General features: G+C 37.4%; 1 protein-coding gene across 1 annotated transcript in view; it reads right to left on the bottom strand.

The window, feature by feature from the left end:
• Nucleotides 1-19033, bottom strand: part of HEATR1 (HEAT repeat containing 1) — a 53728-nt gene extending 34695 nt beyond the window's left edge. Inside the window, exons 1-16 of the mRNA XM_054476536.2 lie at nucleotides 18893-19033; nucleotides 18422-18595; nucleotides 17630-17846; nucleotides 13909-14050; nucleotides 12311-12412; nucleotides 11262-11402; nucleotides 10262-10473; nucleotides 9971-10104; nucleotides 8449-8551; nucleotides 6970-7080; nucleotides 6446-6563; nucleotides 5294-5401; nucleotides 2387-2482; nucleotides 1839-1927; nucleotides 683-894; nucleotides 260-381 (exon numbers count right to left, since the gene is read on the bottom strand). Coding sequence (XP_054332511.1) covers nucleotides 260-381; nucleotides 683-894; nucleotides 1839-1927; nucleotides 2387-2482; nucleotides 5294-5401; nucleotides 6446-6563; nucleotides 6970-7080; nucleotides 8449-8551; nucleotides 9971-10104; nucleotides 10262-10473; nucleotides 11262-11402; nucleotides 12311-12412; nucleotides 13909-14050; nucleotides 17630-17846; nucleotides 18422-18563 — 2049 coding nt within the window. The 5' untranslated portion in view covers nucleotides 18564-18595; nucleotides 18893-19033. The remainder of the gene's footprint in view (nucleotides 1-259; nucleotides 382-682; nucleotides 895-1838; nucleotides 1928-2386; nucleotides 2483-5293; nucleotides 5402-6445; nucleotides 6564-6969; nucleotides 7081-8448; nucleotides 8552-9970; nucleotides 10105-10261; nucleotides 10474-11261; nucleotides 11403-12310; nucleotides 12413-13908; nucleotides 14051-17629; nucleotides 17847-18421; nucleotides 18596-18892) is intronic.
• Nucleotides 19034-24879: the final 5846 nt, after the last annotated feature.

Genomic DNA, 24879 nt, shown 5'->3' with positions numbered 1-24879 from the left:
ATGAGAGAAAATGGTGGTAAAAGGATATATTATTCTTATGAGTGTGATATGGATCCACATTGAAAAAATATATAAAATGTTAAAGATTTCAAACATTGCACAGAATATATTAAACAACACTGTAACGTTTAAAGTAAAACCAAGTACTCAAGAATGAAAAAAAAATTTTTTTAAAGAAAAATCTAGTAAAGCAAAAGCTGAGAATTTAATAAGAGTATGAGAAGGAAATCCAGGAGGTGGACTTTCAAAGCATACTTACCATCTTTAACATTGAAGAAGGATCTCCTAAATTTATATTATCAGCCAGCAACTCAATCATCTTCTGATTTGCTACACCAATTAGTTTTCCTGGCTTTGTGCTTTTAATCACATTTTCAAGAGCTGTAAAGTAAAATCGAATGCAGAGAGCTCTTATGTCACCAACACTCAAAGAATCACATGAAGAATTCAGGCAAACATTTTACTATTGTTTATGAAGGTTTGCTTATTATTTTTCCTTGTATCCAATTCTGAATTTGTGTATCTATGAGTTGGCTTCCTTTTCACTGTACACTTTTTATCTTGGCAAAAATTTTAAAAGACCTTACTGGCATATAGCATGACAAACAATAAATTTTAAATTTTCCTTGTTTTCTTTTGTGTTATCTGTTCACTTTTTCTAAAAAACAACTAAATTTTTTACCTTCTTCCCAGCCTCTTAATAGAGGGTGCAGAGAGCAGATTCCTGATTTTGATAAATATATAGCAATTTTCATCTCAGCAGATTCCATATCATCATTATTGATAACCATAAATGGCAGCAAACGTACAACCACCTGATTTGACAACTGATCATTTTCACTCAGTATCTCTTCTTTAATTAGTATGTCAGTGGCTATCTTAAGTACCTTGTACCTAAAAGACATGCAAGCACACTTGGTTGAAAGACACATTGGAAGGCTTCAATTGGGCAAAAATTCATCACTACATTACTCCAGCTTAACTGACAATATCCTGGTCTCCTGACCAAAACTATTATTCAGACACACTAAGACACCACTTAAAATCCATGCCAATAACAGAGTTATCTGTGACAATATTTTTATTTATTTATTTTTTGTACAAGTGCTGGGATTACAGGCATGAGCCACTGTGCCTGGCCAAAAATACTTTTAATCTGCTCATCCTGTCTAATCTTAAAAAAAAATAATAATAATTTTTCTTAGATAAATCACTAGAGGTTAACTATAACATAAGACATATCACACTAGATGTCTCAACTCTACTGGAAATCAGGTTCACTCAGGCACTCAAAAAAAATGAACCAAGTACATCTTACATGATAGATATCTACCCATACGGTAGATACAAAAACACGTAAGACACACTCTCATCCTCTATGGAGCTTACTTACTTTTCCTTGCAAAAAGCTTTGGTGCCAAAAATGAAATAAACAGAGCTCATTAAAAACTTATCACAGATGGTATCATGTGTCTCTGAACTTATTTTTTAATTTGTTTAATACATTGGTATTTGTTAATTATAAAGTAAAAATTACATAAAGTAGCAAATTAGAAAGTCCTTCCCATCTTACTTCCCAGAATGCAGTATCATACATTATATACTCCCTTTTGCATTTTATTAAGAGAAATTCCAAACACAGAGAACAGTATAATGAACACACACAAACACAAATTAATTAACTGTATAATGAAAGAGAGTATTACATTAAGATATGTTCTACTACCACAACAAAAGGGTCATGTAATCAAAGCCTTTAAAAAAAAAGAAGAAATAGAAAGAACTTGATATGAGAACTTCATCAATTCAAAATAGTATGAGGAGAAATGAATACATACCATTCTCTATTCTTTGAAAGTTCTGCTCTTTGAAAGAGATTCAGAAGATTTGAAATCGTCACTTCTGAACTGAAGTGTTCTTTGAAAATCTAAAGGGAAAAAAATATCCATGAGTAGATTTGTACTTGCTTCAAACATGTATGGTGCTTTTAAAATGCAAATTTTAAAAAGAATGAATTATAAGGAATTTCTCCCAGGAATCCTAGTACAACTTAAAAGTTTTAAGATCTATTTCTCAAAAGTGGCATTCATAAGACAATTTTCATGGGTCCCAAGGCATTTGCTATTGATAAAAATATGTTAAAAGCAATATAAAAATTCACAAAACATTTTTCCTGTTTGAACAACTTCCATATATATTTAATATATCAAATTGTGAATTCCTATGAGTTTATCCTAACCAGACTTATGCCTGTGCTCTCCAGAGAACAAATTTCCCATGGAAAAATAATTTCCAAAAATATTCTAGTCTCAAGCAGAGAAATCAAGTGAGAAGGGCAAGAAAATTTACAAAATTGTATACCTCAACAAATGACAAATTCACTCACCTCAAAAGCACTTATAGCCGACAAAACAACATCTATATTATCATCACCTAATCGGGCTAAAACAGCTTCTTTTATGAAAGATTCATCAACACCCTCCTGAGCAATAAAAGAAAAACATTAATTTAGCTGTTGCCAAAAATCTCTTAAGGCTTTGCACTAGAAAGGAAGTATGGTTTTGTGAAAAACACTCCAGAATAACAGTCTAACACAGGCTCTGCTCTGGATGAGGACTGAAACACACTAGAACTAGATAATTGCTAAAGGGCCTTTTGAGATTAATAATTATTTGGTACAAATCCTTTCCAAGTTTTCAGTGAAAATATAGTAAATATAGTAAATATGGTATACTCCAAATATAGTTTTTGTAATTAAGGAGTTCATCTTATTAAAGTGAGAGCCCAGATATTGACGGGGTATAGACTAAAGAATAAGAATGTCTAATTTAAATCCTAGCTCTACCACTTATTAGTTGTGTAACTTAAGTCACTTAACCTTTCTGGATCTCACTATTCTCACCTATAAAACAGGTTTGCTAATAAGTAATACCTACCTCCAAGGGTTGTTAGAAGATTAAAAAATACATGTCAGTCTGTAGCACAGTGCTTTACACATAGTACTGTTAAAAGCTAGCTAGTATTATCTAAATTTTTACAAGGATAAGGACATGTACTACAAAGCCAATCTGCCAAAAATAGAGATCATTTTTTAAATATAACAAATAAAAGAAAACAATGTATATTCATTCACAGAAAAAGAAAACTAGGACTGCTAATCAACCTGAATATATCCCTATCTATATGTGGCAGGCAACTAAATAATATAAAAAACATAGGTCACTCTTTGGGAGAAAAATGAAAATTCATAGAATTCACAAAAATTAAGTTAGGCACAGTGGTGCATGTCTATAATCCCAGCTACTCTGGAGGCTGAGGTGGGAGGATTGCTTAAGCCCAGGAGTTTGAGGCCAGCCTGGATAACATAGCAAGACTCCATCATTTAAAAAAATCCTCAAGAGCTAATAAGCAGCCATATATCTGAACCTGGAGTTTAGAATAAAACCTATGTCCTGTCATCAATGGAGAAAAGAAAATGAAACATGGTATGCAAAGGAGGACATCAACTGCAATTACAATACTCAAGCCTGTAAGCTGAATGTATGTAGGGCCGGCCCTTCACTGAAAAACTAACCAAACCCAGAGAACAGGAGAGAAAGGCAGTAAAAGAAGGAAGGATGAGAATAACTTCAGAAACAGAAGATTCCAGGACTCCCCTTTATTCTAGAAGAATTTATCACTGAAATCCTCCTATCACAGCAAAGACTATTATTCAATGAATTTATTTAACACATCAACAAAATAAACCTATTGGCAGTTTACAAAAGCAGAATTCATGCCAGATCAAATAAAGCAACATTTCTCAAACCTGAATATTACATCAGCCACTTTTAAAGAAACATTCTCAAAGATCTAAATGTTGTTTATTGTTTATATATCAACTTAAAATTAAGTATAACTCCTTCTTAAAATATAGATGACACAAAACAAAAATTTTTTTTTAAATCTACAAGGGAAATACTAAAAACTCTATAAAACCAATAAAATTCAAATGAAGATGAATTTAGTGTGATTAGTTGTAATTAGCTGAAATTAAATTTTACTGATCATATGATTTTACTTGTAATATGAATCTGCTTCTAATTGCTATGACACAAGTTCTAGAGTTTGGCACGTTTACACTGCCATGTGCTACAAGGCAACTAAACTCCATTACCGCTTTACTCTGTTCCAGAAATTTCTGAAATATGCAAATCATGGTGCATAATTTTAGATATGACACAGATGGAGCATTCCTATTTTAATTATAGTAACTATAGTAAAATGTATATACAATTAGCACCTCACACCCACAATTTGAAGGCTATGTAAAAAAATAATGAGTCCATCTGAAACAAAGAAAAATTTTGAGAAAATAATACTACTATCAGTGGTAATTTATAATTTAGCAACAATTGTACAGGGACTGCTTGAATGACAAAAGTTTGGAAACTACTATTCTATGCGCATCATTACCAAGTCTTCATACCAATGCCTTTGGTATAAATGCAAATTAGACCAAATTATTTACAAATAAAGTCAGCCTCAATACATATTTGAAGCCACTAACATTTTAAAGACAAAATGAAACTGCAGGCACCAAAATCATGGAACAGTGTCCAAAAGTTATCATTCAAATGTCCCAAAATATGTCTTCATCTAAAATTAAGACTATCAAAATCAAATTTATTGGTTTTTTTTTGAAACAGAGTCTTGCCCTGTCACCCAGGCTGGAGAGCAGTGGCGTGATCATAGCTCGCTGCAGCCTCAACCTCTCACGCCCAAGAGATCCCTCCTACCTCAGCCTCTCAAGTAGCTGGGACCAAACCATGTGCCACCAAACTTGGTTAATTTTTTGTTTTTTAAACTTTTTTATAGAGAAGGGGGTCTCCCTGTGTTGCCCAGGTTGGTCTCGAACATTTGGGCTCAAGTGATCCTTCTCACAGAGTGCTGGGATTATAGGCATGAGCTGCTGTGACCGGCCCAAAATCAAATTTCAAAACTAAAAAAATTCTCAGATAATTAATGAACCTATGTGAATTAATCTACAAATTCCAGTTTGAAAAACACTAAAGATAAACAAATAACTGTCAATGTGGAAACATAAAAGCAGTTGTTATTAGGTTATTGTTAAAATGGGGACAACTGGCATACAGTCCTAAATATTAGTCTAAGGTACTCTCATGAGGTTTATTCAACTCATCTGTATCATTATCCACTATCAATTCTAGGTGGTAACTTCAATTTCTTATTCAGAATTACACTGCTCATCGTAAGAAAAAAAAATCATACACAAAAGCGATCTGAAACAAACCTTTGATGTTTTCATGATCTTTTTCAAATGATTCATGGCCAGAATTCTCACAGGAGCAAGTGGATGATTCAGGCTGAGCATCAAAGAAGTATCAGAATCTGCTAAAAACTACAGGGTTCAACATAATTATCAAATGATTTCACTTAATCTGAACAGTCTATGATCAAGAATAAAACCCAGAGAAAACCACCCCAAATTGCCCAACGTTTTCAGTAACAACCATCTAACTACAGAAAACAAACAAAAAAACGCAAAATCTTTGTTTCTAGAACATCATATGAGTTGCAATAGATGAAAAAAATTTGTATTGTTAATGGTATGATTTCATGTATATTTGTGTCTATGTGTAGGTTTAATTTAGTCAAGTAATTCTACAAAGTAATTTTGTATTTTGTATGCATATCTGGTAAATCACCTAAGACAAATCACTGTTTTAGCACCTTCTGGAAGACAGAATGCAATTCATCTACATGATACAACAAATAGTGACACTCAAATTAGTGACAACTTAGTTCACTTATGCAATTAGACTAAAAAGGAAGTCTATCTATCAACCTAAGATTTACAAATGCAACACCATTAAAAATGAAAGTCTAATTATGGAAAAGAAATACTAAAACAATCATATTTCTCTTCATAATTATCTGTTTTTAAGGCTAAATATAAGAACTCCTGCTTAAATGTCTAACCTGTAGTATAAAGCTGTAGGCTTGAATCACCAGAAAATTTCTCAAGTTTTAATGTGATCATGAAATAGAACCCATCGCCCCCTTGCTAATCAATAATATAAACAGCCATTTGTGGCTGGTACACCGGAAAGCATAGACCTAGATGAAAGACAGAGAACGCTAGAAACCTACATGAGGCCGTCCTTTGATGATTCTTAATGAATATCCCATACAAAATTCTCAAACAATACTTTTCCTGAAATAAGTATCACGTTCATAGTTACGTACAACTTATTGTACCTTTCTCCAATTATTCTATTCCTGCCTCAGAGCCGTACTTCAGGCAACTAGGCAAACTGTATAAGGTCATCTCTGTAAAATTTTCCACACAAGGGAAAAAAGTGGCAAATTTCCTTCTGGAGCTCTTCACATAACCATACAAATGTACCCCAAATTGTCATAATTCCTTTGGAGAACAACATACCTGATACTTTCCTCCACTTGTAGAAAGAGAAACAAACTGATGGAAAAGCTCTTGTTTTTTCAGATCTGCAATTTCCTTTAAGTGTTCCTCTAATACCACATCTAATGTTCTGGGGTATCTGGGAAGCAATTAAAGAGTGAATTCATTATTCTTAATAAATTTATTAATCTCATACACCATACATATATAAAGGAAAGAATTTTAAAAATTACTGAGACTGTGACTTAAATTTTAACAAATGTTGTAGGTAAAACCAAATGATATCGGTCAAGTTTGTTACTATGACTACTCCAATAACAAAATAGTCTCTCTATAAAAAATTATACTCTCCATAGCCCCCACACAACCACTATTTCCTCTTATATTTCAAATATTTTTGATTCCGATACTTGCCCCTTCTTGAAGAAAAAATTTAAAAAGGACAGTCTCTGTACAATTCAGTATATTAAGATGTGACTTGTGAATCATATCTTTATAGAACAGGAAGTACTTTAGAAGAGCATAAACATACACACATAACTTACTTGCTTTCTAAAAGCCTAATGAGTGGAAGAAATTGTTCATTAAGCAAAGACACTTTATTAGAATCCATTTCTTCCTGTGAACTATATGAAATATACTCTTCAAATAGAAGGCTGTAAAAAAAACAGAAATATCAGCATACATAAGAGTTACTATTTATTGAGTACCTACTATATTCTAAGTGCTTCAGAAATATTATCTCTAATTGTCATACCTATACAAGGTACAGTTTAATACTTATTTTACAGATAAAGAAACTAGGGGCCTGGTGTAGTGGTTCACGCCACTGGCATTACAATCCCAGCACTTTCGGAGGCTGGGGCGGGAGGACTGCTTAAGGTCAGGAGTTCGAGACCTGTCTGAACAACATAGCAAGGCTACATTGCTATTTAAAACGGTGGTGGCTCACGCCTGTAATCCAAGCACTTTGGGAGGCCGAGGTGGGCGGATCACCTGAGGTCAGGAGTTCGAGATCAGCCTGACCAACATGGAGAAACCTCGTCTCTACTAAAAACACAAAATTATCTGGGCGTGGTGGCACATGCCTGTAATCCCAGCTACTAGGGAGGCTGAGGCAGGAGAATCGCTTGAACCTGGGAGGCAGAGGTTGCAGTGAGCCAAGATTGTGCCATTGCACTCCAGCCTGGGCAATAAGAGCGAAACTCCATCTTAAAAAAAAAAAAAAAGGAAAAGAAACTAGGGTGTAAGTCTTCCAATTTGCTCATGAGAACAGCAATAAAAGGCAACATTCAGTGAGCCCTTCTGTGCCACAGAGTGGGGTTTCACATTTTAAGCCCCAGTCTGATTCTAGAGCCTATGTTCTCAACATTACTACATGTGTATACTCTCCTTTAATTCACAAACCAACCCTCTGAGCAAACAGGCATGAATGATGCACACCAACACATAGGTACTCTCTTGATGCTACAAAATGGCAAAGCTACATTCAGTCTAACCTCCAAAACTTACTATAGTCCTGGAAGTGGTAAGGGCAGAATTTACACCTATGTCTGACTGCAGTGACTACATCTTTTCACTGTATCGAGTTGCCCATTAAGAGAAAAAAAAAAAAAAAAAGACTGAATTATCTTTAAAGAAATAATCCTTACTCTATGCTTACCTTCAATATTGTTTCTAAATGACATTTACTGCATTTTAATTGTGATGTGTTATTTCAGATATTATGGTCCATTTACTAAGAGAAAACTTCAAACGGCCACAAACTGCATTTAGTTATTACCCAAATTTGGCTTAATCACTAACTTTCCATTTTCATCTATAAGCACTAAAGACATGCAAGAAAAATTACTTTTGCTTTTAATGCTGCCAGTCACTGGATTAAGTACTTATAGTTAATGAAACGATACAGACAAAACAAGATATACATTAAAAAGGAATACTGGGAAATTTCTAACCAATCTTGAAAATTATACTGAGTCACAAAAACGTAAATCAAAAGCATGTCAAAAATAGTAGCTTACCTAGCCAACAAATGGTCTAAGTTGTTCTTCAGTGATATTTTTGTAAGTATAGCTTCTAAGTGTCTCTTGTAGATTTGACCATCCATTCCTTCAGTTTCTTCTCCTTAATATGTAAAAATTAAAATTGTGTTGGGAAAAATTTATTTTGTAAGCTAACATTATTAAATTCACTTATAGCAGAAAATCTTTCTCAGAATAAAACACACACACTGATATCCAGCTTGTTATCTATTTCCAGAAGTGCATTCCACTTATTTAGTCATTTATATTTTTCAAAGCTTTTTTGTATAGATTACCTTCATTTTTCTTTTATCTAAAATTCTCTATTTTTAACAAGTACTATCATGCTTATAATAATAATAAAACAAAAGTCCAAAATTAGTCTTTCCCCAGGTCACACTACAAATTAATTGTGATGGTCCCAATCAACTATCTCTGAAAACAGGCTAAACTTTTATCTCAGTACCTACCCCCTTACTGAACCAAGAGCTGTCATCTATTTCAGATTTATAATAAACATATGAATCTGATCTTAGCTCTTGCTTTCAAAGACTGGGACATTACTCATTACCTTCAGAACAGGAAGAATACATTTTCATTTTGCTAGTCACTTTTCTAAAATGCATGTTTAAACCAAGATTTGGTTATGAAAACCTCATTTTCCAGTAGACTGACGTAAGTTTAGAGAAGTCTTTCTTAGTATTCTCCAAGTAGCAACAGAACCAAGTGTTTCTTCCTAGTCTTTCTGTATTTATTAAAAGACATAATGCAAACAATCACTTTCTAATTATTATTATTATTATTTTTGAGATAGGGTCTCACTCTGTCGCCCAGGCTGAACTGCAGTGGCGCAAACATAGCTCCCTGCAGCCTCGAACTCCCTTGGCTCAGGTGATCCTCCCACTTCAGTCTCCTGAGCAGCTGGGACCACAGTTGCATGTCACCATGCCCGGTTAATTTTTGTATATTTTTGTAGAGATAGGGTTTTGCCATGATCTGCCCATCTCAGTTTCTCAAAGTGCTAGGATTATAGGTTTGAGCCACCCGGCCCTCTAATTATTACTTTTTGCTTTGTTTCATAATTTGGATTTTTATGTATAAAAATTTTCTCGGTCTTATATTTTTAATTACTCTAGGGAAAAAACTTTTTTGGCAACTGGATGAGATATTCATTGTAAATGAATCACTAAAGTTCATTAAATACCTAAATGAGAAGGTGAAGGTTTACTCTGCAATAAATTTTAAAATTATTCCAGTCTTTTTCATGTAGAGACTATTTAAGTATTTAAGAACACAGATCTAAAAAAAGTAGAATTCTAAGAAATTACTCAATTAACAAGGATCTCTCTTCAACCAACCTGCTCCCCACCCCAGATGTTTCTCACTTAAGAAACAGACAAGTTACAGAAGAACAACTAGAAAACAGAAATTTTAAATATTTTAAAGCTGTTAACCAGGATACGGTTATTATTTTAAGATCAAATCTTAGAAAATTTCTGGACAAAAACATAAAACCACATACCTGTAACATGATGAATGATGGAGACAACCAGATGGGGAAGCATGTAACGCAGAAGAGGACTGACATCGTAAGTTTCAGAAATCCCATGAAGTATTGTAATAAGATCAGGAACATTACATAAGTGAAGGAATGGCCTTTGAAGAAGCAAAAGTACATATCGCGTTGACTTTACAAGTTAGACAATGAGTGACAATATAAAAAAATATATAATCACTTATCTTACAAAAAAATTTTTCAAAATAATTTTATTCACCTCTGACTAGCACCATTTCTCAACTCAATTGTACATACTTTTTCCCAAGGCTCTCTGGCTTCTGTCTCTGCAGGAGCACTATCAAGCAACTTAATCCATCCTTGATCAAAGAGGGAATCTTGGTCAATGTTTTGATGATCTGTGATGCCAATGAATTCACAAAGGTATCTTCCATGGTCACTTTCACAGAAATCTGACATACTATCATGTATGTTGCAGCTCTGTAATCTGGTAAAGATGATTTCAATCCCTAAATATTTTTTAAATATAAGGAAAAATGATAAACCATATTATTTTCTGCTACTTTAAATGTTAATCTGACAAATTAGAAATGTCATAGAAATTAATACAACCTAATGCATAGTTACTCACTCTTCAGACATAAACAATAAAGGAGTTGACCCCTTTTTCAGAATGGATACAGAGATGAGACAAGTCTGTTGGACGAGACAAAGGATCTCAGAAAATTTCCCAACTCAAACATCTACTGCATGTCCTAACAGGAGCCAGTAAGCTCTTCTTTTATACATAAAATCCTACTTATGGGAGGGAGACCTCAATCAGATCACTAATGGAAGAAACAAGTCTGATGAAAGGTAACAAGTTGGGACACTGGTGGGAAGTGAAAGCAGTACCTCCACAGGGCACCTGGGAAGGCAGCAGGCAACAAGGCACTTGGGAAGGAGAAACGCTGAGAGGCAGGAGCCAGTGCACAAAGAATACTGAGGCTGCTTACGCCTCGAAGAGACTGTCTGCTCCGTCCTCCTTCCAGTGAGGTACAAAGACTGCTATGGAAATCAATCTAGGAGATGGCAGCAGGATCAGACAGCCAATATTTATTCTTAAGAGTCCTAATTAAGGTCCCAGTCCAGTGAATTTCTAATAAAAAAGTGTCATATTTTCAACCTAAGGGCTAAATCTCATCTATCATCTGAAATAAATCGTCAATTTAAAAACACTTAAATCTAAAAAAACTTTGAAAGCAAGAAAATTCCTTTAAGTACAAAATAATCTACTTAACACATCAGCAGTGCCAACCTTCTGGATATAGGGAAATAGTTTGGCGATGATATTGTCTGATACATCCTCTGCAGCTACCAGCGCCGACACTATGGTAGAAGCATAGAAAGCCAAGAGCACCCTCAACTGAGCTGAGCTGCCCGGGTACTCAGCAAAAACCTGAAACAAGGAACACAAACAAAACACATTTAACAGTGAAAGGGAGGTAGAAGGATTGCTTGAGGCCAGGAGTTCAAGGCTGAGATTTCAGTGAACTACGATGGCACCACTGTACTTTAGCCTGGGCAACAGAGAAAGACCATGTCTCCAAAAAAAAAAAAAAAAAAAGTGAAAGGCCAAATAAATATTTACAGCTCTCCTGAATTACCATATGCAACAATGAATAAATACACAATGTGACAAGAATTAACTGCCTAATGATATTCCTAACGTTTTTATTTTTTAAAATTTATTTTTTTTTTTTTGAGATGGAGTCTCTGTCGCCCAGGTTGCAGTACAGTGGCACGATCTTGGGTCACTGCAACCTCCGCCTCCCAGGTTCAAGGAATTCTTCTGCCTCAGCCTCCCGAGTAGCTGGAATTACAGGCATGCCCCACCATGCCCAGTTTATTTTAGTATTTTTAGTAGAGACGGTGTTTCACCATGTTGGCCAGGCTGGTCTCAAACTCCTGACTTCAAGTGATCCATCTGCCTTGGCCTCCCAAAGTGTTGGGATTACAGGCGTGAGCCACCGCACCTAGCCTTAAAATTTTTTAAACAGCTTTCCCAGGTTGAATATTCCTGACATTTCTAGACACTCTCTTCGAATAGTCACTGTAACTAGAATCTGGCAAGGAATAGACATTTATTTTTGTAGAAAAACACCTTTGGTGATAAAAGACTGATTCTTAAAAAAAAAAAAAATACAGACTCTCAAACTGCTCCTGCTTCAAAACACCAGACCATTTAACAAAATAAATTTATCCAAAGTACCATTGTTATTAGGGAATGCTTTGGTATGTTTTCTTCATTCAAAGCAAGCAATCTTTTCATAAAATTATATACTCATGAAAAAACAGACTGCTCACCTTCACAGATTTTGTCACCAAACTGCAAATGAAATCCATGAATCCAAGATCTTTGTAGCAGTGGGTAATCAAAGTTCCTTTAGCTAACGGCACTCCAGATTGCTGTTATTGATGGAAAGAACAAACCATTAGCGACATTCATCAACTGATCCTTATTTTAAAGCATTTACCCTAGTAATGTCTTCATACTGCTCCAATTCATAAATAAAAAATATAATCTCTCCTTATAACTGGTGGTGGTGATGAAATTAACACATCAAATCATGTAAACTTAGAAATTCAAAAGAGAAGGTCAGCAATGAGGGCAGAGGTATTTAGTGAAAAATGTTTGCTTATCATATGTCACATTTTGAAAGGTATTTATCAAAATCTGGATTCTCTAGATTCTTAGTAATTTTACTGGTTTGATTTGGTTTCTAAGCCAATATGATACGCTTCTATCATTGCTTTACAATAACACTAAGAACAGAAATAGACTAGGAACCCGCACAACTTATACCACTATTCCCACCATCTAGCATTGTACATGGTATGTAATAGATGCTCCATACTGATAAAATTAATGAAAGGAGAATTTTAAGTGAACTTTAGTAGGTGAGTGGAGTTTGGCTACCTGGAATAAGAGTGCCTAGGGAGCAGCAAGGTCCAGGGTAGATTAGAGGAAGAATAATTTTGATGCTATGGGCAGAGTGAATGTTGGGAAGAGCAGTTTATGAGCTTTATCAAAGGCTGGCCTTCTCCAGCGTTCTTTAGTTCAAGTGCTTTACGTTCAGATTCTTAAATTCTCCTTCTAATTAAAAAGTCGTCATTACTCCTGTCTTACTAATTCTGAACACTGACCCCACTACCATCATCAGCCTAATGCGTACAGCCCCGTGATCTGTTAGCTTACTTTCATCCCCATTTGCCTCCTGTCCTACCCTGGATCACCATGCTCAACATGCAGTCAAATTCCTGCTAACAACATACATCTACTTTCCTCCACCATATGTTGCAAACAAAGTGCTAATGGTTAGTCAGTTGGTTTTCCTACAATAGCATGCTGTCTTCTCTTACCCAGACCCTTCCTGTTTTACAAGCATCCTTTTATTAGTCTGTAAATTAACTCCTAGCATCTTCCTCACAACTTTAATAAATTCTTGAAACCCCTGAAGTTATCCTTATCCTTTTAATTTTTGTAAGTATTTTCTGCCTTTCTTCACCTTCAACTTTAAGTTCTCAGTTCCAAATTTAAAATGCCAAACGGCATGGTACGATACAAAGGCACAGACTCTGGAATCAGATTTGGGTTCAAATCTCAACTCTGCCACTTTATAGTTATGTGAACTTTGGCAAGTAAGCCTTGTCCTCATCTGTAAAAATGAAGTTTTGTGATAATCCAAGATAATATAATGTACATTGCCTAGCCTGATGTCAGATACTAAATAAAAGCAAAATATTATTAACATTAATAATAGTTTCAATTGGAAGTCAGGAAATAAAAATGATGGAGGTAGTTATCTGGACTATCCCCAGGAGCACTGACTTATTTTTTCCTAATTAAATCCCTTAATCAAGATCTGTAATGATTACAGACATGTGTCATTCAGCAATTATACCTTAACCGGCAACAACCAGAACCATTTGTGCTTTGAATTATTAATTTTTAGAAGCTGTATGACTCGCACAAATATTCTCGTCTCGTGGTATGGCAGAACACAAGCAATGAGGCTATCTTGATTATAGAGATGTATATGGAACCTGGGGAAAAAAAGCAAACAGTCCAACTGAACACAAAACTTAATAATAAGCACCTATTTCCTCACATGCCCAAACTGTATTATTAATGAGCTAAAACAATCTAGAACGAGTAGCAGTAAAAATCACATAATTATAAGCAAGATACAGAGCATTTAAAAAGTCCTCAATTTTGCATTCACATATCCCTCAACATGGTCCAGCCAATTCCTATGCAATATCTTTGAATATTCCACATCAAAATATACATCCCATTAACTTTCTCTCAGCTTTAAAATTTTTATGTAATTTTTTGAAATAGAGTCTTGCTCTGCCACCCAGGCTGGAGTGCAGTGGCACGATCACGGCTCACTGCAGCCTCGACCTCCCAGGCTCAAATGATCCTCCCACCTAGGTCTCCTGAGTAGCTGGGACCACAGGTGAGCACCATCACAGCTGGCTAATTTTTTATTTCTATGTAGAGACTAGGTCTCCCTATGTTGCCCAGGCTGGTCTGTCAACTTTTTTTTTTTTTTTTTTTTTTTTTGAGAGGGAGTCTTGCTGTTGCCCAGACTGGAGTGCAGTGGCACAATCTCGGCTCACTGCAACCTCCACCTCCGAGTTTAAGGGATTCTCCTGCCTCCGCCTCCCAAGTAGCTGGGACTACAAGCGCATACCACTATGCCCGGTTAATTGTTTTTTTTTACTTTAGTAGAGATGGGGTTTCACCATGTTGCCCAGGCTGGTCTCCAACTCCTGAGCTCAGGCAATCTACCTGCCTCAGCCTCCCAAAGGGCTAGGACTACAGGTGTGAGCCACCACGCCTGGTTAAGATGCTTTTTCTAATTCTGCCAACTGATTCCTCTTCTGTGAAAACTCTCCTATCCTTTTACATCATGTACTTTTTTTAAACAGTACCATACATTGCCTTTTATTAGATTTTTTTTTTTTTTTTTTCAGACAGAGTCTACTTGGTCACCCAGGCCGGAGTGCAGTGGTGTGATCTCAGCTCACTGCAACCTTCACCTCCCAAGTTCAAGCGATTCTCATGCCCCAGCCTCCCAAGTAGCTGGAATTACAGGTGCACACCACCACACCCAGCTAATTTTTTTTGTATTTCTAGTAGAGACAGGGATTTACCATGTTGGTCAGGCTCGTCTCAAACTCCTGATCTCAAGTGATTGGCCTGCCTCAGCCTCCCAAAGTGCTGGGATTACAGGCGTGAGCCACTGAACCCAGCCTATTAGTTTGACATACGGTTTTAGCAGTTACTTTTTCCATGAAGCTTTCTTCAACTATTCCAGGCAGAACTATGTCCACAAAACTGTGCTTAATCCTTTATTATGGCATTTATTTCAAAACAGTAATCAACGGCAACCTACTTATCTATGTACTGAACTTAGTATTTGCTGAATAAATAAATAAGTTATCTGAAGACATAAAATGAAAAATCAAATGCAAAAAGTATTCCTTACATTAATGATCTATTTGGGGGTAAAATTAGGTGCTAGAAAACAGATGGAAATATTACAGACTTTTAAATATTCTTTTTTGTCTGACTGCCCTAATGTTCTGACAATCAGAAGACCCAAGTTAAAATTATGTTTTCTTGATGACTCACTTGCTTCTTGAAAAAAAATTAGTTTATCCCCATGTCTCCATTTTTTGTTTTTTTTTTTTGGTACTGAGTCTCCCTCTGTTACCCAGGCTGGATTTTGCAGCGATCTCAGCTCACTGCAAAATCTGTCTCCTGGATTCAAGCAATTCTCCTGCCTCAGCCTCCCAAGTAGCTAGAATTACAAGTGCTCGCCACTGCACCCAGCTAATTTTTCTATTTTTCACAGAGACAGGTTTTACCATGCTGGCCAGGCTGGCCTTGAAGCCATGTCTCCAATTAATGGAATAGAAATCTACTTTTAAAACATGTAAGTTGGACTGGATGTGGTGGGGCTCATGCCTGTAACCCCAGCACTTTGGGAGGCCGACGAGGCAGGAGGATCGCTTGAGGCCAGGAGTTCCAGACCAGCCTGGGCAACAAAGTGAGACACTGTCTCTACAAAAAATGAAAAAAAAAAAAAAAAAAAAAAAAACTAGCTGGGCATGGTGGTGCATGCCTGTAATCCCAGCTACTTGGGTGGCTGAGATCGGAGGATCATTTGAGCCCTGGATGTCAAGTGGGCCACGATCACACCACTGCACTCCAGCCTGGGTGAGTGAAATCCTGACACTCAAAAAACAAAATAAAAATAAAAAAGACAGCCGTGTGTGGTGGCTGTGGTGGCTGTTGTGGTGGCTCACACCAGCACTTTGGGAGGCTAAGACGGGTGGATCACGAGGTCAGGAGTTTGAGACCAGCCTGGCCAACGTGGTGAAACCCCATCTTTACTAAAAAAAAATACAAAAAATTAGCTGGGCGTGGTGGTATGCGCCTGTAATCCCAGCTACTTGGGAGGCTGAGGCAGGAGAATTGCTTGAACCTGGGAGGTGGAGGTTGCAGTGAGATGAGATCGTGCCACTGTACTCCAGCCTGGGCGACAGTGTGAGACTGTCTCAAAAAAAAAAAAAAAAAAAAAGACATACATATTGGGAGAATAAATAAGACAAAAATGTGTATGCTGTGATGTGACACCAAAATGTGAGAAAATAAACTAAGCAAACTTACTGAGACAATTCCCAAAGCAGATAAAAGATCAGACCTTGGAAATAAACTTCAGTTGTATCCTAGCTCTGCCACTTACTAGCTGTGTGACTCAAGAAACTTAATCCCTCTAAGCCTCAGTTTTCTCAACTGTAAAACAAGGATAATACAAATAATCTCACCAGAGGAATGCTGTGAGAATTAAATGAGATAATGCAGATAAAGTGCTTACCAGGGCCTGGTGTATAAATGCTCAAAAATACATTAGCTATCATTGTTTTTCTCAAGTAATGGTATTTCAGAGGATAACATTGCCTGCTTCCCCAATCATCTTGTTATTTTGCCAAGAAAGAAGCTTAGTACTCATTGCCTCAAGTGTGCAGGAACAAGCTGTAATGGCAAAGTAACATGGGCTCTTCAGAACTAACGAGGTTAGGCTGGGCGAGGTGGCTCACGCCTGCAATCCCAGTACTTTGGGAGGCTGAGGCGGGTGGATCACCTGAGGTCAGCGGTTCAAGACCAGCCTAGCTAACACGGTGAAACTCCATCTCTACAAAAACACAAAACTCATCCAGGCATTATGGCAGGTGCCTGTAATCTCAGCTACTTGGGAGGCTGAGGTGGGAGAATCGCTTGAACCTGGGAGGCAGAGGTTTCAGTGAGCCAAGATTTCGATATTGCACTCCAGCCTGAGTGACACAGCAAGACTCTATCTCAAAAAAAAAAAAAAAAAAAACTAATGAGGTTAGACCATTTACTCAAAATCACCAGTAGTTCTACTTTTCACTATCAACAAAAAAGAATTTAAAGGCAGAAGAGCACGCTTATCTCACACAATGGACATTGTATCAATCTCTTAATATACCTAATTTTTCAGCTTTTAACTTGATAAGTTCTCAACTACTTAATTTTTTAAAAGACCAAAGTGATTAGCCCATAGTTATTTCTGTAATTCTATTAGCTACCTGTGAATCAACCACTCCAGACACTTCTGTGCCGGCTTAAGTAGGAAGTAAGGCGACAAGTGAATAAGGAATAATGAAATGTTTTCATCCAACTGTTTGTTTACTGCTTTGGTCTGAACACTTCGCTCCAAGGTTTTTGCTAGCTGACTGAACAACGGTGCTTCAAACTGCTCAAAGGAAGAATCAATTCCAAGCAACTCTTCCAGGCCAGTGCATCCTAAATTTCAAAAAAGGCCAGTTTATTTAACAATTCTTCGTAAGCAAATTCATCCCACCCCTCTTTTACAGTTTTACTTACCCCTAAGAAGTCTCTGAATTCTTTAAGTACATATAATTTATAATACAGTCCCAAACACTGATTTCTAGTTTTCAACATATGGAGTAAATCCTATCTCATCTACTAGAACAGAAACTACTTCGTGGCAGGGAACTTATTTATTTTTTTTTTTGGATCTCCCCTACAGTAACTAGGCTAGTCCTCTGAGAGGACTTCTCCGTCACCCCAGTCACTGCCTCCAACCCCCTTTTAGCTGTTCTTCTTTTTGACATATTAGTTGACCTCTCTAATTTTGTGTTTTCATCTGTGAAATCCAGACACCTCTACTCATAAACATTTCAAGCACCAAACACCTGGCTGTTATGTTCTCTTTCCCTTAAAAACATACATCAACATGCAGAAACTGCTAAGGAAGAGGACGGGACAAAAGAGAAAACAAGGAAAAAAAAAAAAAAACAGTAACATCCAGAAAACAAACGCTTCAAAGAGCTTTTCTAAGTTAAAAGATGGCTCACCAATGGCAAAGGCGGTGTCCCTGTCGATTGTGGCCGCTTCCTTAGGGTCAAACAACAAAGAGGCAACTTCATCTCTAGATAAGAGGCTGGCATCACTTTGAGGGAGGGCGAGTCGTTGCAGCTGCTGGGCTAAGGACGTCATCTTTCACGCCAGCGGAGTTTTAATGACACGGGCTAAAAAAACGTAACCACTTTGAGAAGTTTCTACGAAACTATAAGGCGCCTCGTAAACAAACAATTTTCCTCTGCACTCAGCGCCGTCATGGACACACAACGCGGCTGTCCTGAGATATGTGGACCCCGGAGATGCAAAGACGATGGCAACAGCGTTAACAACTAATTACAGTACCGGCGACCGCGCCAAGGCTTTCCTTCAACCCTGATTCCGCAGATATCCGGAAAATTCTTGCCCTCCCTCGACATGCCGCCCCCATCCGCAGCCACAGCAAGCGGCTCTGTGCTCCTCCTTACCCGGAACTGGGAATTTGGGTATATCTTGGAAGGCAACAACTCTTCACAGCAGTTCCCACATGGTACCAAGGAGCCCAACCCTCACCCGGAAACCTAAAGCATGCTGTAGAGCAGCTTCCGGCTGCAGGCACTACGGCAAGTGAAGAGGTTCAAGCTTGTCGGGAATGCGACGAGACAGCTCCGCCTCCTGAGACGAAAGCCCGCCCCTCAGCCCGCCGGACTCAGGCTCAAGGCTGAGCTTCGCCTCAGTAGCTCAGGTCTAGCGGTCTGCCCTGCGGCTTGTGTCTGAAGCTTTCGGTATCTGGATGGGCCTTCTGTGGGCTTTAAGGATCCGTAGCCGAAATCATTCATTCAGTGTATAGTGATCCAGCCTTTACTAGGTGCCAGCAGCACCGCGTAGCGCTGAAAGCTACGGGTTGTGAAGTCACGTGGTTTGGGTTCAAATCCTGGCGCTGGCGCCTGTCGGCCGGGTTAACGCCACCAAATTATTTCATCTCTCTGAGCTTGTTACTTTACAAAGTGGGAAGAGGCCGAGTTTGTCATGAGATGAGCTTCTGCTCCTAGTGCAAACCGATCTATAAATGCTGGACTCCACCGCCCCAGAGCTGGGGAGAGATCTTGTCACTCCTCTTTGTTTCTATTCCCGAGGGATACATGGCATATATATTTTTTTCTTTCAAAACGAATCCTAGTCAGGCGCGGTCTGTAATCCCAGCACTTTGGGAAGCTGAGGCGGGCTGATCACCTGAGGTCAGGAGTTCAGGACCAGCCTGGCCAACATAGCGAAACCCCGTCTCTACTAAAAATAAAAGAATTAGCCGGACGTGGTGGCGGGTGCCTGTAATCCCAGCTACTAGGAAAGCTGAGGCAGAAGAATCGCTGGAACCCGGGAGTCAGAGGTTGCAGTGAGCCAAGATCGCACCACTGCACTCCACAGAGCGAGACTGTCCCAATAAATAAATTAATCGAATCCTGTTGAGGTATAATTTACAAACAATGGTTGCACCTGCGTCAGTGGAAGAGTTTGATGACTTTTAGCAAATACATGTATAGGTGTAATGACCTCCCCAGTCAAAATCACAGTTTCCATCGCCCCTAAAAGTTGTCTCTTGCCGGTTTGCGAAGATTCCCGCAACCACTGGTCTTCTTGGAGTCACTGCAACTAGTGTTGCGGAAGAGTATCCTTATGTATGAATATACCTAATCTGTTTCCAAAACACTGGTATGCGCTAGAACTAGGATGAACTGACGTCTTCCAGACAAAGGAGTGAGATCGGTTGCTCTGTCTTTTCTGGATGCATTAATTTCTCTGAAGAGCTCTGCCGGGCCAGGGGGTCAAGTCTTTCTGTAACCGTCTTCCCTGGAGAATGTCGGAAACACAGCTACAAATTTGGAGGCCCTGGTTTTCTATACTTCATGCAGATTCTCTCCCATTTACAAATAGTCTTTTGTTGTTGGTTTGCTTTAAAAGCATTTAAAACAACCAAATATTTTCTTCAGTTATTAGTATTTCTACTGACCGTTAAGAATCTTCTTTTCATGTGTGTTGAGTGCCTTGCAGAGAATAACATGAAAATTCTAGTAGTACCTATTTCATTCTTACGAACATATCTCTCAAAGGAATTTTTTTTTTCTTTCTAATGTGTCACAGGAATTTTACCTTTACAGAAGCAATCAGCTTTCTGTACTTTATAAGAAATGAACACCAGGTCTGTTTTATCGATAAGATAATTTGCTTTTTTTGCTTAAAAAATACCCTATATATTTTTTAAAAGCTTTATCAAACTGAAACTTTAAAAAGTGCTACAAAGATTTGACTCAGTCCTTTCTGTGTCAGCTGTGATGGTGTATAGTGCCATGCCGAATTTTACTTTGGAAAGTGAAAAGGAAAACAAGTCAGATGTTCATAAATGTATTTTTTTTTTTAAAAAAAGCTTTGGTTTTTAAAAAATGTAATAATCTTGAATTATATATTTTTATCCAGTTTAAAAGAATTATTTGGATTTGTTCTGATTATTATGTCCTCGAACTTTCTAATTATGTGCCTGTCTCACAGATTATTCAACTGAGGACCAGAGCAAACTTAATTTCTCTTGTTTTTGAATTTAAAATACCAGTTATAGATCATAGGTAGCTCTGCAATTCTCCTACCTAATAATCCTTTTCATGGCTTTTGCTATTTACAATTATTAAATCCATAATTTTAGCCATAATTGACATGTATTTCTTGATATAAGGAAAAACATTGTTTTCAGAGAGGACATTTTAACCATACATTCTTTTGTTCTGACTGGTGAGGGAGTTCTCACAGTAGAGTGGTCAATTCTATTCCTCATTTCAATCACTGTTATGGCACGGACTCTACCTTAAAAAAAGCAAATTTGTAAGAATGATTTGAATGAGTTTTTTAAAAGGATATTCTCCCTCTCCTACGCCACTGCCCCTTTTACTGCAGAGTACAGATACCTTGATTCATTCCATGTGTACTTATGACAGGCCGAGGGTATGGGGGTGAACAAGAGACCGAGGTCTTTCGGTGAAACCCTGTCTCTACTAAAAATACCAAAAAATTAGCCGGGCATGGTGGAAGACGCCTGTAGTCCCAGCTACTGGCTACTCGGGAGGCTGAGGCAGGAGAATGGCGTGAACTCGGGAGGCGGAGCTTGCAGTGAGCCGAGATCGCGCCACTGCACTCCAGCATGGGCGACAAAGTGAGACTCCGTCTCAAAAAAAAAAAAAAAAAAAAAGAGACTGAGGTCTTTGCTCTTGTGCAACTTGCATTCCAGCAGAGAGGCAAGACACCAACAGATAAACCGAAAACAACCAGGTAATGTGATAAGTGCTTGATGACAATAATACAAAGCCATATGATAGGAATGATTAGAAGGTGTCGTTAGTTTGAGTTCTTGGTGACCTTTAAACTGAGACCTGAATTTAATTTGAGACCTAACTTTAAGGTGAAACTTGAATTTAAGCTGAGATCTGAATGAGAAGTCTTGAAAAAATTGAGGTCATCCCAGATAGGATTGATCTTGGCATTTACTCCACTCCAATCACAAGGGATCCTTTCTGTCCGTCAGATGTACCAAGCTGGTATTTTCTTCATAGCCATTATCACTACTTGAAATGACCTGATTTCTCTGTTTGTTTACCTATTTATTTCTTGTATTCCCTCACTATAATACTGGCTTCAGCACGTTGGCATAAAGCCCATCCCTAAGATTTATGGAGCCTGAGAAAGAGTACAGATGGACTCACTGCTGTAGGTGTAAATATTTAAAAGTTATAAATTAACTTAACACATTATTAACTAGGATATGCTATAACTCTCAATATTGGTGAGTAAACATTTATAATGGCAAAATAAAAATGTTTTTATATAGATGAAAATCAGCAAAATCTGATTGCATTTAATTATTATCATACCTGTCTGGGTGTCCTATTGATTGGCTTATTATTTTGGATGAGTAATAAAGACACTTACAGTTAATACATTTCCTATATATTTAGCCCATGAAAATTTACCTTCATTTCAGCAAAATTACCATGTATGCTGTTTAATCAAGATTTTCATGTAATTGTGTTCTATCAGAAATAATCAAAAAGGATTAAAAATAAAATTTAATTATATTCAAAACATATGAAGTATGAATGTTTTAATAAAAATACAATTAAATTAAAAGCAATACATTAAATCTTTTTCACTTTTTTCAAAAGATTTACCTTTCTTATAAGATACGAAGTATAATTAGTGACAACATTTTTGTTTTGTTTTGAGATGGAGTCTTGCTCTGTCTCCCAGGCTGGAGTGTAGTGGTGCGATGTCAGTTCACTGCAACCTCTGCCTCCCACTTCAAGCAATTCTCCGCCTCAACTTCCCAAGTAGCTGGGATTACAGGTGCCCACCACCACACCCAGCTAATTTTTGTATTTTCAGTAGAGACGGGGTTTAATTAGTGATGAAATTTTAAGTAAAATTATTTAAATAAGTCTAAAGTTGTATTTGTTTTTTTGGTAAATATTACTTAATGAAATTGTTCATAAAAGTAAATTACTCACAAGCATATCATTCAATGTCCACCTAGTTGCCAGTGTAAAGAATTGGTATCACCCTTTGTTCATGTTATGTCTGTATCTACCTATTTTCAAATTTCAGAGTCATGTGAATTGTTTAATATTGTTAAATGTTCCTCAGCAACCGTATCTGATTGTTGAGAATTCTACAGTAATTCCTGAGTATATCCAGAACCATAAATTGGGGGGAAAAAAGGAAATAAGAAATTACATGTTTGGAACTACTTAGATATAATACTTTATAATGCAAAAATATGTTCATGTAGTTTGAAAGGAAGAGTGTGACAAATTAACTTTTCTTTTCTCTTACCTAAGCATTTCTGTATTCAGCATCCTGGTCGGGTCCCGGCCAGGTGCGGTGGCTCTTGCCTGTAATTCAGCACTTTGGAGGCTGAGGCGGGCGGATCACCTGATGTCAGGAGTTTGAGACCAGCCTGGCCAACATGGTGAAACCCTGTCTCTACTAATAATACTAATCCTGACTCTACTAAAAAAAATTGGCCGGGCGTGGTGGCGCGTGCCTGTAATCCCAGCTACTACGGAGGCTGAGGCAGGAGAATCTCTTGAACCGGGAGGTGGAGGTTGCAGTGAGCTGAGATTGCGCCATTTGCACTCCAGCCTGGGCAACAAGAGTGAAACTCCATCTCAAAAATAAAACGAAACAAAAAACGAACAAAAAAACAAATTCTCCCTATGCTCTTAAGCAGCGTCTGGAAACAGTACAATCCACGGATATTCAGGGTATTCAGACAGGGTTGTCTTTTACTTTCAGGACATGGGACAAGAGACCTATTTCCCACAAACTTAAATGCATAAATCATGAGGGTCTATGTTTAGGTTTATAGGTTATGCCACAGTAGTGCTAAATGGCAGGTTTTGAAAGGCAGGTTCCCACATTTTTAAGCAAATTTATTTTGTATGATTTGTGATCTGCAGAGATCACGATCTAAGGATGATGTTGAAGACTTTCTTGTGTTTACTACTAAATCCTAACTACCAAATAAAGTACCTGGAACGTGGTTAACAATACATATTTATTGACTGAATGAATGAATGAATGTAAATTTGCATAAGCTGTATCTGTATCTCCTTCCTGTTCAAGAAATATGTATGAGAATGCAAGTGAATAAGTGTAGAATTATTATAGGAATAACTTGGAATTATTCTAACTATAATAAAAGTAAAATTTTCAGAAACTTCAAAGTTTTATTATTAGTAGAGTATTTACATCATATATCACAACTGATGGGATACCATCCACTTGAAAATATATCTGTTGCTGGGCTCAGTGGCTCACGCTTGTAAACCCAGCAGGTTGAGAGGCCAAGGCTGGCATATCGCTTGAGCCCAGGAATTCAAGACCAGTCTGAGCAACATGGGGAAACTCCACCTCTACAATGAGCACAAAAATTAGCCGGGCGTGGTAGCACGCACCTACCTGGGAGGCTGAAAATGGGAGGATCAATTGAGCCTGGGAGGCGGAGGTTGAAGTGAGCTGAAATTGCACCACTGAACTCCAGCCTGGGCACCAGAGGGAGTCTCAAAAAGTAAAAATAAATAAAGAAAAATAATGAGAAAAGAAATAGGAAGTATGTAATTAGCAATGTAAAGTCAACATATGAAATCTACATTTTGGCAATATGCTAAAAAAAATTTGACTAGTTAAATGATTGAGAAGTATGTGTTTCGTCATATTGCATCCCAAACAAATTTATTTGCATTTTTATAAGCTGGAGCACTTGCGCTCTTGCTACCAAAAAATTTATAATTATTTTTTCTGGTTATTTTGAAATGTGCTGGGAGGGAGCTAGGAATTAAAAAAAAAAAAAAAAAAGATTTGGAAGTCAACAGGAGCAAGTTCCTGAAACATCTTTGGAAACCGGCAGGTGGCACCAAAGCATTTTCCTGACCCC

Source organism: Pongo pygmaeus, chromosome 1, assembly GCF_028885625.2.
Source record: "Pongo pygmaeus isolate AG05252 chromosome 1, NHGRI_mPonPyg2-v2.0_pri, whole genome shotgun sequence".
NCBI classification, from domain to species: Eukaryota; Metazoa; Chordata; class Mammalia; order Primates; family Hominidae; genus Pongo; species Pongo pygmaeus.
Note: the sequence above shows the minus strand (reverse complement) of the source record. Positions and strands in the feature narration are given on the sequence as shown.